This window comes from Macaca nemestrina, chromosome 7 (genome assembly GCF_043159975.1).
Source record: "Macaca nemestrina isolate mMacNem1 chromosome 7, mMacNem.hap1, whole genome shotgun sequence".
NCBI lineage: Eukaryota > Metazoa > Chordata > Mammalia > Primates > Cercopithecidae > Macaca > Macaca nemestrina.
Window position 1 is genome coordinate 44639355 of NC_092131.1, and position 12624 is coordinate 44651978.

Below are 12624 nucleotides of genomic sequence, written 5' to 3' on the forward strand. Positions count from 1 at the left end.
TAAATGTGGTGTTACCAAAAGTAACTTGACATTATATATGTGTTGTTTATTGTTTATTATTTTTATGTTAGAAAATTTTGTTAGAATTTTAGTTCTTATGGTTGAATATTTATGTATGTATGTATGTAGACACGGGTTTTCTGAAAACATTGTGACCACTCTGGTCTCCAACTCCTAGCCTCAAGTGATCCTCCTGCCTCGGCCTCCCAAAGTGCTGGGTTTATAGGCGTGACCCACTGCTCCTGGCCTTAGGGTTGAATATTTAATATAAATTCTGGTATGTTTGAAAATAGTCTTAGGTGTTTAAATGTCTGATTTAGAGATTTAAAGTAAGTCTTGCTTATATTCATATTTTTGTTTCAGATTTAATTGTGTTTTAAAAATGGCATTCATGGTAAATATTGATGATTTGCCTATTTTCTTTCAAGGTTCAATTTTACCATATCTACTTAGATCCATCTTTTGTGCTAATGTAAAATATTATGAAAATAATAGATCTGGGTGCAGGGGCTCATGCCTGTAATCCTAGCACTTTGGGAGGCTGAGACAGGTGGATCACCTGAGGTCAGGAGTTCGAGACCAGCCTGGCCAACATAGTGATATCCCGTCTCTACTAAAAATACAAAAAATTAGCTGGGTGTGGTGATGGGTCCCTGTAATCCCAGCTACACGGGAGGCTCAGGCAGGAGAATCACTTGAACTGGGAAGGCGGAGGTTGCGGTGAGCCAAGATCGTGCTATTGCACTCCAGCCTGGACAACAAGAGTGAAATTCCATCTCAATAATAACAACAACAACAACAACAACAACAATAAAGTAATAATACATGATGGCCTAAGTGTCAACATTGCATTTACTAGCCCCTCCTGGTTGTAAATGATTAAATCATTTTGGTTTCTTTTTAATACATAATGAATTATTGAATGAATGAATGCTTAAACTGGATGAGAAAACTCAGGGATATCATTGAAATTGTTACTTGCATGAGGTCTTAATGTGAATAGTGCTGGAGAAATAATGGCAGCTTTAAATTTGCTGGAATGTTTTCTGTTTAGCATCATTCACATAGTCTTTTTGGTTAGAAAATTTACCTTTTAGATGTAATCTTAAAATTCATTTTATAGCCATAATAACATCCTCTTTGTATTTATAGTTGATAGGCTTGCAATATTGTGTAATTGTATGAACTTACAGTTTCACAGATGAAAGGGGGAAACATCTTTAAGGTCAGCTAGTTCTGCTTTTATTCAAGAGAGATGATACTCAACCATCTAGAAAATATATTCTAAATCACAAAGATGATTTAAATTGACTTGTTATACTGTGGTACAAGTGATCCCTGATCACATTACATGCCCAGTGTGCCAGAGCCTCAAATCTTAACAAATATATAACTACAGGAAATTCAAAGTATTCATTAATTTAAAAAAACATTCATTGTATTATCCTTATCTTTTGTACATTTTTTATTAATATTGGCAGATATTTAATGAGTAGCTCTTAGGTGCTAGCCACACTCTGTTCTATTATAATATTTTCCTTAACAACAATAAAATGCCAGTCAAAATCATAGTGCAAAACTAGTAATTTCTATGGAAATGGATTGGGAATGGTGAATTTTTTTCTGCAGTAATTTAAAGAACTATTAGAAATATAACAGTTGTATTTTGCTCTTGCAAGTGAAAAAGTAGTAAGTTTAATCAAAAACTGATAAAAATATGCCTAAATGCTTCTTCCTCTTTTGTTTATGAGGCCATGAACGCGGAAACTTTGTAGTCTCATCTTTCACATTTGGCCAAGAATTTGACTGTTTTGGTTTTTGTTGCAGCACCGTAATTAACAATAGCCAGCAGTAAACTAACGTACTGAAAAATGAGCAGCTGGACCCTCAAAGCAAGCAGTTAGAGGTTCTTAATATTAGTGTTATTTTAGGGTTGTCAGATTTAGTAAATAAAAATACAAGGCCTCTAATTAAATTTGAATTTCAGATAAATAGTGAATTTTTTTTAGTATAAGACTGTCCCAAATATTGCATGGGACAAACTTATACTAAAAAATTATTTGTCATTTATTTGAAAGTCAGATTTCACCAGTGTCCTGAATTCTATTTGGCACCCCCAGTTATTTTCATTTATTGTATATTAGGTGCCAGACATTCTGAGATGAATAAGGAGTCCTTAAGTGCTTCAAAATCCAATTGGGGGAGACAAAAAGAAGGGATGTGAGGAAGAGAACACCGGAAAGGAAACAGTGCGGTAATCAAGATGTTTGCTGCTGGAGGTCTGAACCAGCAGTGGGGATGAAGAGATCGTTATAGTTCTTTGTTAATGCTGAGTCATCCTTTGAGTGGCACTGGCAGGCAAAAAAACTTGGAAGGAGATGATGAGAAAGGAGAGATGAGAAAATGAGAGTAGTAAAAATGTTAAAAAGAAATGGGAGTAGGGAAGATCAGAGGAAAAAGAGAGAAATAAAGAAGTCAGGTCCATCCACAGTTCAGGGTTGGGTGGAAATGGTGTATCAGAAGGAACCCTAGGAACTCTCCCTGGGAACTCTGTCTGCGTTTCATGGTAATTTGTTACCTTGAAAAACTTGCAAGCTCTTTGAACCACAATTTCCTTATTTCTAAGATGAAGGGGCTGGATGAGATAGTTTCTAACCTGATCTGATTCTAAAAGCTCGTTAGTGGAGGTTTTCTATCTTTGAAGAGGGGTTGTCCAGGTTTTGACATCCTTTCCTTCCATCCCTTCAGCCTCACTTTGTCCTTATAGCCACTTTTTGGAGGCCAGGCCAGTGCCTTCAAGCCTCCTTTTTTTTCTTTCTTTTTTCCATAGAGAGGTGGGGGGGTCTTGCTATGTCACCAGAGCTGGTCTTAAACACCTGGCCTCAAGTGATCCTCCTGCCTCAGCCTCCTAGGCATGAGCCCCTGCTCCCAGCCCCTTCAAGCCTTTAGTTTGATCCTAACATCCACTGTGTATTCTAATATCTTTGGAATGAAAAGGAATTAGACTACCTCAGAGGCATTTATTTCTTTTTTCTTTTTTTTTTGAGACGGAGCCTTGCTCTGTCGCCCAGGCTGGAGTGCAATGGCACGATCTCAGCTCACTGCAAGCTCCACCTCCTGGGTTCACACCATTCTCCTGCCTCAGCCTCCCGAGTAGCTGGGACTAGAGGCGCCCGCCACCATGCCCGGCTAATTTTTTTGTATTTTTAGTAGAGACGGGGTTTCACTGTGTTAGCCAGGATGGTCTCAATCTCCTGACCTCGTGATCCCCCCGCCTCGGCCTTCCAAAGTGCTGGGATTACAGGCGTGAGCCACCGCACCCGGCCGCATTTGTTTCTTAAACTTTTTTTACTTTGCAGTGACACCAGTATAGTTTAAAATACAATATTTGAAAAATAAATTTATCTAATATACTTTAAAATTTCCTTTTGTACATTTTTGGTAGTCTGCTTTTGAATGAATAAAATAGGAGGCGTAGGGCTAGAACCTCATGTATTTTAATATAATAGAGACTGTTTGTGACTTTGGAAATACCTGAATGCATTTTAACCTAGCTGCATAGGTTCTTCACAAAACTGTTGTGTGGTGGGGAGTTATATTGGTGGTTACTCATGGCTGTGATACATTTGGGTAAGTATGCAACTGCCATTACCTATTTAATAATCCATTTAACCATAGACTATAAATTAAAAGTGACTGTCAGTGATAAAGGAAGATATAATGGAAGCAAATTTACTATTTAGGACCTTGGTTTTGAACCGTTTTTAGATCTTGGAAGTCTTTTGAAAATCTGATGAAGGCAACTGGACTTTTCCCAAATTGAACTAATATACAAACTGTTGCAGATAAATCAGGGGATTTAGAGACACTCCTCCCCTCTTCCTCCCCCGCACCCCAATGGAAGCCCGTCCATGGATGACCTGATTTTAAATTTATGATTTTGGAGCTCAACTGTACAGTTAAACTGGTTCATTCATGTAATTCTTAAATCATTCATTCATGAGCCAAGCTCGCTTGTATTGTGGGAGGCTGTGATATATATATATATTTTTTTCTGATAAACCTTTGGCACTCCTGGAGGCTGTGGTTCTTAACTCTCGCTTGGCAGCAGTAGTCTTATATAATAAACAAGTTCAAGACCCATTTTCATCTTGGAGTGGAAGGTGTAACTCACATAGTGTATGTCTTTAACGTATGCTTTTTATAGATTTAGGACTGTGTTTATCATCCATAGTCCTCTTGCTTTAATATAGCTTTTAATTTCCATTTATAGTTAACCATTTCCATTCTTATCCTTATAGTCACACAATTTTCAATTGCCTTTACATATAAATCTTTATTTATAAACTTTTTTTTGGTACTCCCATAGAGCCATCATCTTTAATGCTGCACAGTATTCCACTGAGTTGATAAACCTCTCTGATGCTGGACATAAGGTTATTTTCAGTTTTACATTTTTTGGAGAATGTTGCAAGTGACAGCTTTAAGTAGCTTTTTCACTCTTGTCTTGGATTAGTTTCTCAGGGCAAATTCTCAAGGATGGGAGTAATGGCTCATTTATAACATTTTTATTAAGTACCTAGTATATTCCAGGCTGGGTCAAAGGTTTGGCCATTTCCATGACACTTGATATGCTTTGCCATTCTTTCCCATTGTGGTAAAGAACTACTTAACCAATCCAGTCAACTCTGAATTGTCCAACCCAGCAGACATGTGCTTCCTCATTCGTCATCTGGTGAATGTTTAGAAGTAAACTAAATAAAGCATGACAGGAAGATAAATCTGAAGAAATGACAGTGTGTAGCTAAATGAGATGTATATACTTCTAGAACTACCTGCCTTTTGGATTATTTACCCAACGTGGCCTTCTTTTGCTGTGTTAACTGAGAGAGGAAGTTTTGACCAAGTCAGAAGATGAGAACACAATACAGGGATGAACATCCTTAGAAATAACTTGGATTTATTCAAGTTACCTAGACAATTTTGAAATTTGTTTAAAGCAAAACCACAATACACAGCTTTATTAATATATCCAAACTTTTACTTTGTGAATATTTATTAAATGCTGAGTATATGGTGGGAAGACACATGTATTGTATATTCCTGATTAGTTATTAGTAAGGAGAGACAAATAACCAAACAGATAGTTGCTGCAGCATGTGGTGGGCACTGTAAGAGAGTTTATATGCCCAGGAGTACAAAGGAAGAGAAGTTTCTGTTTCTTTACCCAGATTTTTTAGTATAGAGAAGCCCCTTTTTTCCCCCTCTCATGGTTTACTTTCATGTCTTAGGAGAGGAAAAACACTTGTTAAAGAGTGCAGTACATAATAAATGACTTAGTTGGGATGAAGACTCAGTTTTTGAAATACATGTATAGTTTAATGAAGATTCAAAGTTGAGTAATTAAAGAACCTTTGCCCTGTCAATTACATTATAGCTGGCTGGTTGAAGGGAAGTCATTACCTGAAAAGTCACTTATTTCTTCATAAAAATAATTTCTAGTAATCACTGGAAGGGACAAAAATAAAATAATAGAACTGTGTTTGCTGTCATTAGCCATAGCAAAAGCATATTCTCATATGATCATTTTTTTCTGTCCTCTAAGCTAACGAATAAGAAAGTTGGTCTACCTTTTCTTCCTGACAGTCTGGGTCCAGTTATAACTCTCCTGGTTACTAATTGTAACCTTAGAGCTTAACAACATCCATGCTTCTATTTCCTCAGTGGTAAATTAGGGATCATAATAGTGTACACTTCATAGGACCGCCAAGTCCAGTAGATACTGCTCTGTGCTCTTCTTAGTCAACCTTTGAACAGCATTTGCTGCTCTTGACCTCTTCCTTAAAACACTATTCTCTCTTAGCTTCTGAGACCCCAAACTCTAGTTCTTTTCTATTATCACCTGCTTCTTTTCATTTGCTCTCCTTGGCTCTTCTTCTTCTACCTAATTTCTAAATATTGGGTGCCCAAGGACCCTTTCTCTCTCTCTCTCTCTCTTTTTTCTCTTTTTTTTTTTTTGAGATGGAGCCTTGTTCTGTCGCCCAGGATGGAGTGCAGTGGCCCAATCTTGGCTCACTGCAAGCTCCGCCTCCTGAGTTCACGCCATTCTCCTGCCTCAGCCTCCCGAGTAGCTGGGACTACAGGCGCCTGCCACCACACCTGGCTCCTGCCTCAGCCTCCCAAGTAGCTGAGACTACAGGCGCCCGCCACCACACCTGGCTAATTTTTTTAATTTTTAGTAGAGACGGGATTTCACCGTGTTAGCCAGGATGGTCTTGAGCTCCTAACCTTGTGATCTGCCCGCCTTGGCCTCTCAAAGTGCTGGGATTACAGGCGTGAGCCACTGCTCCCAGCTGACCATTTCTCTTCTTTTTGTTTACTTCTTTCCAAGGTGATCCCATTGGTCCCATGGCTTTAAGTATTATCTATATGCTGCTGAGTCTTATATGTCTCTGGTTCTGACCTGTCCAGCTCAGAGGTCCAACTTCATATTTCTAATTGCTTCCTAGATACTGCTCCTTTAATACGTCTCTAACTAGATCCCTAGATCTCTCCGCTAAAACAAGCCAGCAAAGAAATAAACTTTTCCCTTTTCCAGTAATCTCTATCTTCAGTTTATGGCCTCAGATCTATATCTTGTCCTTAATTCTTTCTTTCACATCATATATCCAAGCCAGCAGCAAAGCACTACCTTTTTGAATCAATCTATTTCTGTCTGTCTTCCCTACCATCCTTGCCAAGCCAGCGTCATCCCTTGTCACATTCACAGCCTAACTTGTCCTCTTCCTGCCTATTCTATACATAGCTGTTGGAGTGATTTTTTTTTTTTAGGCAGAAATCAGATCATGCCACTTCTCTGTTTTAAGATCCACTAATGGCCTCCCATTGCACTAAAATAAAATTGGATCTCCTTCCCATAGCTTATACATCTGAGCTCAGTTTCCATAACTAGGAAATGGGGATAATTGTGGCTTTAACTAGAATACAATAAGTTCCATGATGGCATGGATTTTTATCTGCTTTGTTCACTACTGTTTTCCTAGTGCCTAGAACAGTGTGTACACATAATAGGCATTTAATAAGTATGAAATAAATAATAAATAAAAATATATTTATGAAATAAATACTTATTAAATGCCTGTTATGTGTACACACTGTTCTAGGCACTAGGAATGTACACATTCAGATTATATGGGTACCCCAAAGCCTTTCTTCATTCCTCTTTCAGAGCAGCGTATTAGATAGCTCAGTATTTTCTGCATTACATAGGAAGACCAGCAAAGGCTTCTGATGCAATATCTGCTTTCTTTTTCCCTTCTCACTTTTTACACATGTTCTCCTGTCCCTCCCCGTCTTATTCTTCAGATCTAGGGATATGTTCGGGTCATTAGGAGAAAGATGAGTGGGTGAGTGGGGCAAGAAACAGAAACTGGAAAGGAATCCTGAGACTAGTAGCAACAACATTTAAAACATAAACATTTTACTATAGAAATCTTTTAATAGGCCAGGTGTGGTGGCTCACACCTGTAATCCCAGCACTTTGGGACTGACGTGGGTGGGTCACTTGAGGTCAGGAGTTCGAGACTAGCCTGACCAACATGGTGAAACCTTGTCTCTACTTAAAAATACAAAAATTAGCCGGGTGTGGTGGCATGCACCTGTAATCCCAGCTACTCGGGAGGCTGAGGCAGGAGAATCACTTGAACCTGGGAGGCAGGAGGTTGCAGTGAGCCAAGATTGCGTCACTGCCCTCCAGCGTGGGTGACAGAGCGAGACTCCATCTAAAAAAAAAAAAAAAAAAAAAAAAAAAGAGGAAGTGTTGTAACGTATATAGAAATAATAGATAGTATAATGAATCCTCATCTCTTTATCACCCAGTTTCAACAGTTACCAACTCATGGCCATGTTTTGAACAACCATTGTTTAATTTGGATCTTGCCTATGGTTAAGGAATACCTAAAAGTTTATAGAGGTTTATATCAAAGATACAGTTTTGCTCTGGGTGTCGTTACTATTTTGTAAACCAACTCGTTGAGGACAGATAAGGGATATTTTTAAGGTTATTAGAAAAGCCTGAAATTTCACCATTATTTCAATCATAAGTTTGCAAATAGTGACTATGCCTGATAAGGGAAGCACATGAAGCCCATTAGCAGTTATTTATTTTTTAGTGTCAATTGGTTAATCAGAAACATGCTTGACTGGTAAGTAACCAAGAGCAGGCTTTGATGGGAGGTATAAAATCATGGCAACCTCGGGTGGAAAGGGTTAAATAAGGACAATGAATAGTGTTCAAGAGAGTAGGATGGTGCTGCGTTGCGACTTCCCAGCTTGCCTGGAGGTGGTCCCCACCTCAGAGCCTGTAGAAAGAGGTCCTTATTCTAGTTTGGTGATGTTCCTTGTGCACTGTTATCTGGGTTCCCCTCAGCTTGGCTCCAAGGACCTTGTGTAAAACTGCGCAGAAGGTGCTTCCCGTTAACTCTGCTGCTTGTTTATTTTTAGGTATCTTGCAATATATTCAGAACTCTCCCTCCTAGTGACAGCAATGAATTTGATCCAGAAGAAGATGAACCTACCCTTGAGGCATCGTGGCCACACTTACAGGTACTTTGAAATACCATTCGTTCTCAAAGAAAACTCCATTAACTCATTAGCTGATTAGCATGGGAATTCCTTGAAGGCCTTTATTCACCAAGAAATCAAATTAGAGTACATTAATGGAAAGTTAGAGAATGCTTTTTATGTTTCTTACTCTTGATAATTAGGATGCCAAAAGAATAAAATAGTGTCAGTGTGATGCTTTAGTGTCCCCCCACCCCATGTTGCAGGTACAGCCAGCAGTTCTTATTCGTCTGTTAGAGCTTCTTTATGATCCTGCCCTCTAGAGCCTCAAACAAAGCACAGAATTATTTTCACATTAGTTATTAGTTGGATGTGATTAGCTCACAGACTATATATCTCATTTTTAGCAGTATGTACCCTGGGAACTTTGTATGCCTGTCTTCACGTTAACTACAAATGTGTTTCTTTAGTTAGAAGGACAAAACCAAACTGTAATAGCTATTTCGTTCACAGTATTGTAAGGAAGAGTAACAGCTGAGAGAAAGCTTGGGTGAAGGCCAATTCTGTTCTCTTGCACTGAGAAGGCCATGTTTTCCAATCATACTCATGTGCCAGGATGGATCAGGGGCATCACTGCATCTCTGTTTCCAGCACTAGAGCCGTCTGTATTGTATTAACTTGTATAATACATACTGGTAATTTTCCAGCTCCTTCCTCCCTTGTGCTGCCTTCTCTCAAGGCCAAACTTTCTCGAAAGAATAGAGCAAGGAAATTTGTACACGTTGAACCCCAAAGTCACCCTTCCATTGAGTCAGAATATCCTCAGGTTGCTTGACAAATAGCAAGGGGGAAGGGGTGGAAGAAAATGAATAATACCTTGTACACCTTCACCCCTAGGCAGAAGCTGCTGCATTTTCATAGAAATGTATTCATGGTTCAAGTTGACTTTTTGAAGAGCAAACAAACTGTGCAGCAGAGAGAGAAAGCCTAGAGATATTCTAAGAGTTTTTTCCCTCTACTTCAGAATTTCTGACGTAAATTTGCAAGTCTGTCTGTCCTGCTTTGACAACTCAAAGTTTCTGCAGGTACACACATGTACTATTTCCCTTTGTTACGTGGAAAACTTTTGGGGGCTCTGTTTTCTCAGCTCTTGCTCAGGCATGTTATGCATATGTATTCCTGCCTCCATTGCTAAGACTGGGTAAATTAGTTAAAACACTGTAGTTGATTTCCTATCTTAGATGTTTGATTTTTTTTAAGGTCCCAGACATACTATCTGCAATCTAAGAAACTTGTAAAACTATTTGTGCTTTTCGTAGGTATATCCCAGATTGTGACACAATCCAAAAAAGAATTACTTTTTTGAATGGGTGAATTGTTATGTCTTATTCTTAATCTTTGGTGCCAGTTCATTGAATTCCAGTTTAGTCTGGAAGAAACTTAACAACAACAAAAAGATGGTCTTCTCAGTTGTCTCACATCTTATGGCGGGAAAGACACGGAAAGAGATGTCTTTAAAGCCTCAGTGTGTTGTCTTCTCTGTATTCCAAAGAAGACCCTGTGGACCACTCTTGCCATTTGCAAGAGCTTTTTGACTATTCTAAATCATGGTAACCATAGACATAAATTTCCCCTAAAGTACAATAAAGTTTTACTCAATATTACAGTTAATCCTTCCCATACTTAATGACTCTATAAAATACAGGACCAAATCAATTTCTGAAACTCGTAAGTTCTGCCACGAAAAACCACTCTAGCTTACACTGTGATTACTGCAGGAATATCAACCATTAGTTTATCTGAAACCCTAAAACCAAAGAAACAATGAAGAATGGTAATGAGACCGGTGCCCTTTTGGATATAAAGGCAGAAACGGTATTATAAATGGGCTGGTTTCATCTGTGTTGACATCCTGTTCAAGGTTATTATCCTTTGGTCCTTTCTTTAGCTCAAGGGGAAATATGACCCACTAATGCTGGATCAGGTGAAGGAAACTTTTAAAATTTGTAAATCAACCTTCATTCATAGTAAAGGTTAGGTAACTAGGCACATTGTTGCCTTCACCATCTGTTGCTTTTGGAACAAGGCTCCTGACTTGGTCTCAAGAGTCCTGCCTTTCCTTTGTATATTCCTATAGCACAAATTAGTCACCTTCCCGTTTTCGGTTTTAGGTGGTTTTAGCACTAATGAGGGCACTCATTGAATGTATAAGAAATCTCTTTTTCTTTTCATGATAGGTCATTCATGTCATAGTCACCTATCATGAAGTTTAACATTTTACTTTTTAGTTGATCCAACTTATATTTCTGACCAAAACACAGCATAGTTTTAGACCTTTTCACTTTTTATTAACTTCATAATTAGCAGTACGCTTCCTTTTCTGGGACACATTTTGCAAGGAAAAAACTATAAATACCTGACAGGAGGTCAAAACAACAAAATGACATTGAGATGTGGTTGTTGAATGGTTGGCTGTGCTCATTGCCCAGCTAATTGACTGCTCCTGCATACCTTTTTGATTTAAATTTGTGGCCTATACAAATTACTGATTGGCCGGATGTAGTGGCCGGTGTCTGTAATCCTAACACTTTGGGAGGCCAAGGTGGGCAGATCACTTGAGGCCAGGAGTTTGAGAGCAGCCTGGCCAACATAGGAAACCTCGTCTATACGAAAAATACAAAAATTAGACAGGTGTGGCAGCACACGCTTCTAATCCCAGCTACTTGGGAGGCTGAGGCACGATAATTGCTTGAACCTGGGAGGCGGAGGCTGCAGCGAGCCAAGATTGCACCACTGTACTCCAGCCTGGGCGACAGAGCGAGACCATGTCACCCAAAAAAAAAAAAAAAAAAAAAAGTAAAAAAATTACTGATTATAACAAATTGTGGATCTTTTGGGATCTTTAAAAATAGACAAAAGAATAATTTTTAGTTCAAATGTGTCTAAGGGGTCTACTCTGTGTATGTTATTCAACCTTTCGATTATCTGAATTAGTATCTTGTTTCTGTATTTTCTGAAATTAGGTGTGTCTTCAGTAGAATACAATTTTATAGGAGTTTCATTTACAATTAAGGGTTTGTTTTTAATGTTTTCCACTTGAGACTGACAAACAGGAATGCTAGCCTTTTTACTAAAGTTCCTTGGAGAATTCACTTACGTAACCTTGAAAAGTAATTTGTCCTCCCCAGGGCCCAGTCTTTCTCTTTAGAAACTTAAGGGAGATTTTTGATTTTGACGTAAAATCTTTCTTTTAAGTGCAGAGAACACTTATGCTTATTAATAAATATGTCTGAAGTGTTTCCACCAAACCATTTTAGACCATAACTGCTTTCAAGGGAACAGAGATGAGAGAGCACTTTGCCAGTCTTGCTGGAAAGCCTTGCCAGTCCACAGGTCAGCTTAGAAGATGAGAGTCTCCCCTTCGTGACAACCAAAAGAGGGCTAAAACCCACTTGATGGGGTCATTTGAATAAGGCTGACATTCTATTTGTAAAACTGAGAGCTGACAGATGAGCGTATTAGAAAAGGAACAATTCTCTGAGGTCTTAGGACTTGGGCATTATTTTGACTAGCAAAATAACGTGTGAAACTTGGCAACGTCCGGATCATTAGGAAAGAAATTTTTCTGAATTCAGAGAGTTCCAAGGAGAAAAACAGTTTTATAAGGAAGTAAAATGCTAATGTGAATCCCTTATTTAAGTCTTAAGTTAGAGTCTGACGTGACAAGAAACGTTTAAATCAGTGGTGTCTGGACCTTTAGAGTGGCTCTGAGACCTGATTTTCAGTGTCCCGCAAGGTCAAAACTACCTTTATAACAGTGCTGTATATATGATTTGTCCTTTCACTGTGTTGACGTTTGTACTATTCATTGCAAAAGTGGTGGTGGTTAAAATTGCTGCCACCTTAACGAGAATCAAGGTTACTTGTGTCAAACTGGTCGAGTATTCTTCACTACCATGTACTTGTAATTAAAAGTGTAAAAAAAGCCAATTTCACTTGAGAACATCTTTGAAGAAACAGCAAAAATAATTTTATTAAATTTTGACGCTCAAGCACACATTT

General features: G+C 38.5%; 1 protein-coding gene across 7 annotated transcripts in view; it reads left to right on the forward strand.

The window, feature by feature from the left end:
- Nucleotides 1-12624, forward strand: part of LOC105473681 (protein phosphatase 2 regulatory subunit B'epsilon) — a 175189-nt gene that overhangs the window by 113662 nt on the left and 48903 nt on the right. For all 7 annotated transcript variants that reach the window (XM_011727596.3, XM_011727598.3, XM_011727597.3 and 4 more), the window contains one exon: nucleotides 8503-8604. In XM_011727596.3, coding sequence (XP_011725898.1) covers nucleotides 8503-8604 — 102 coding nt within the window. The remainder of the gene's footprint in view (nucleotides 1-8502; nucleotides 8605-12624) is intronic.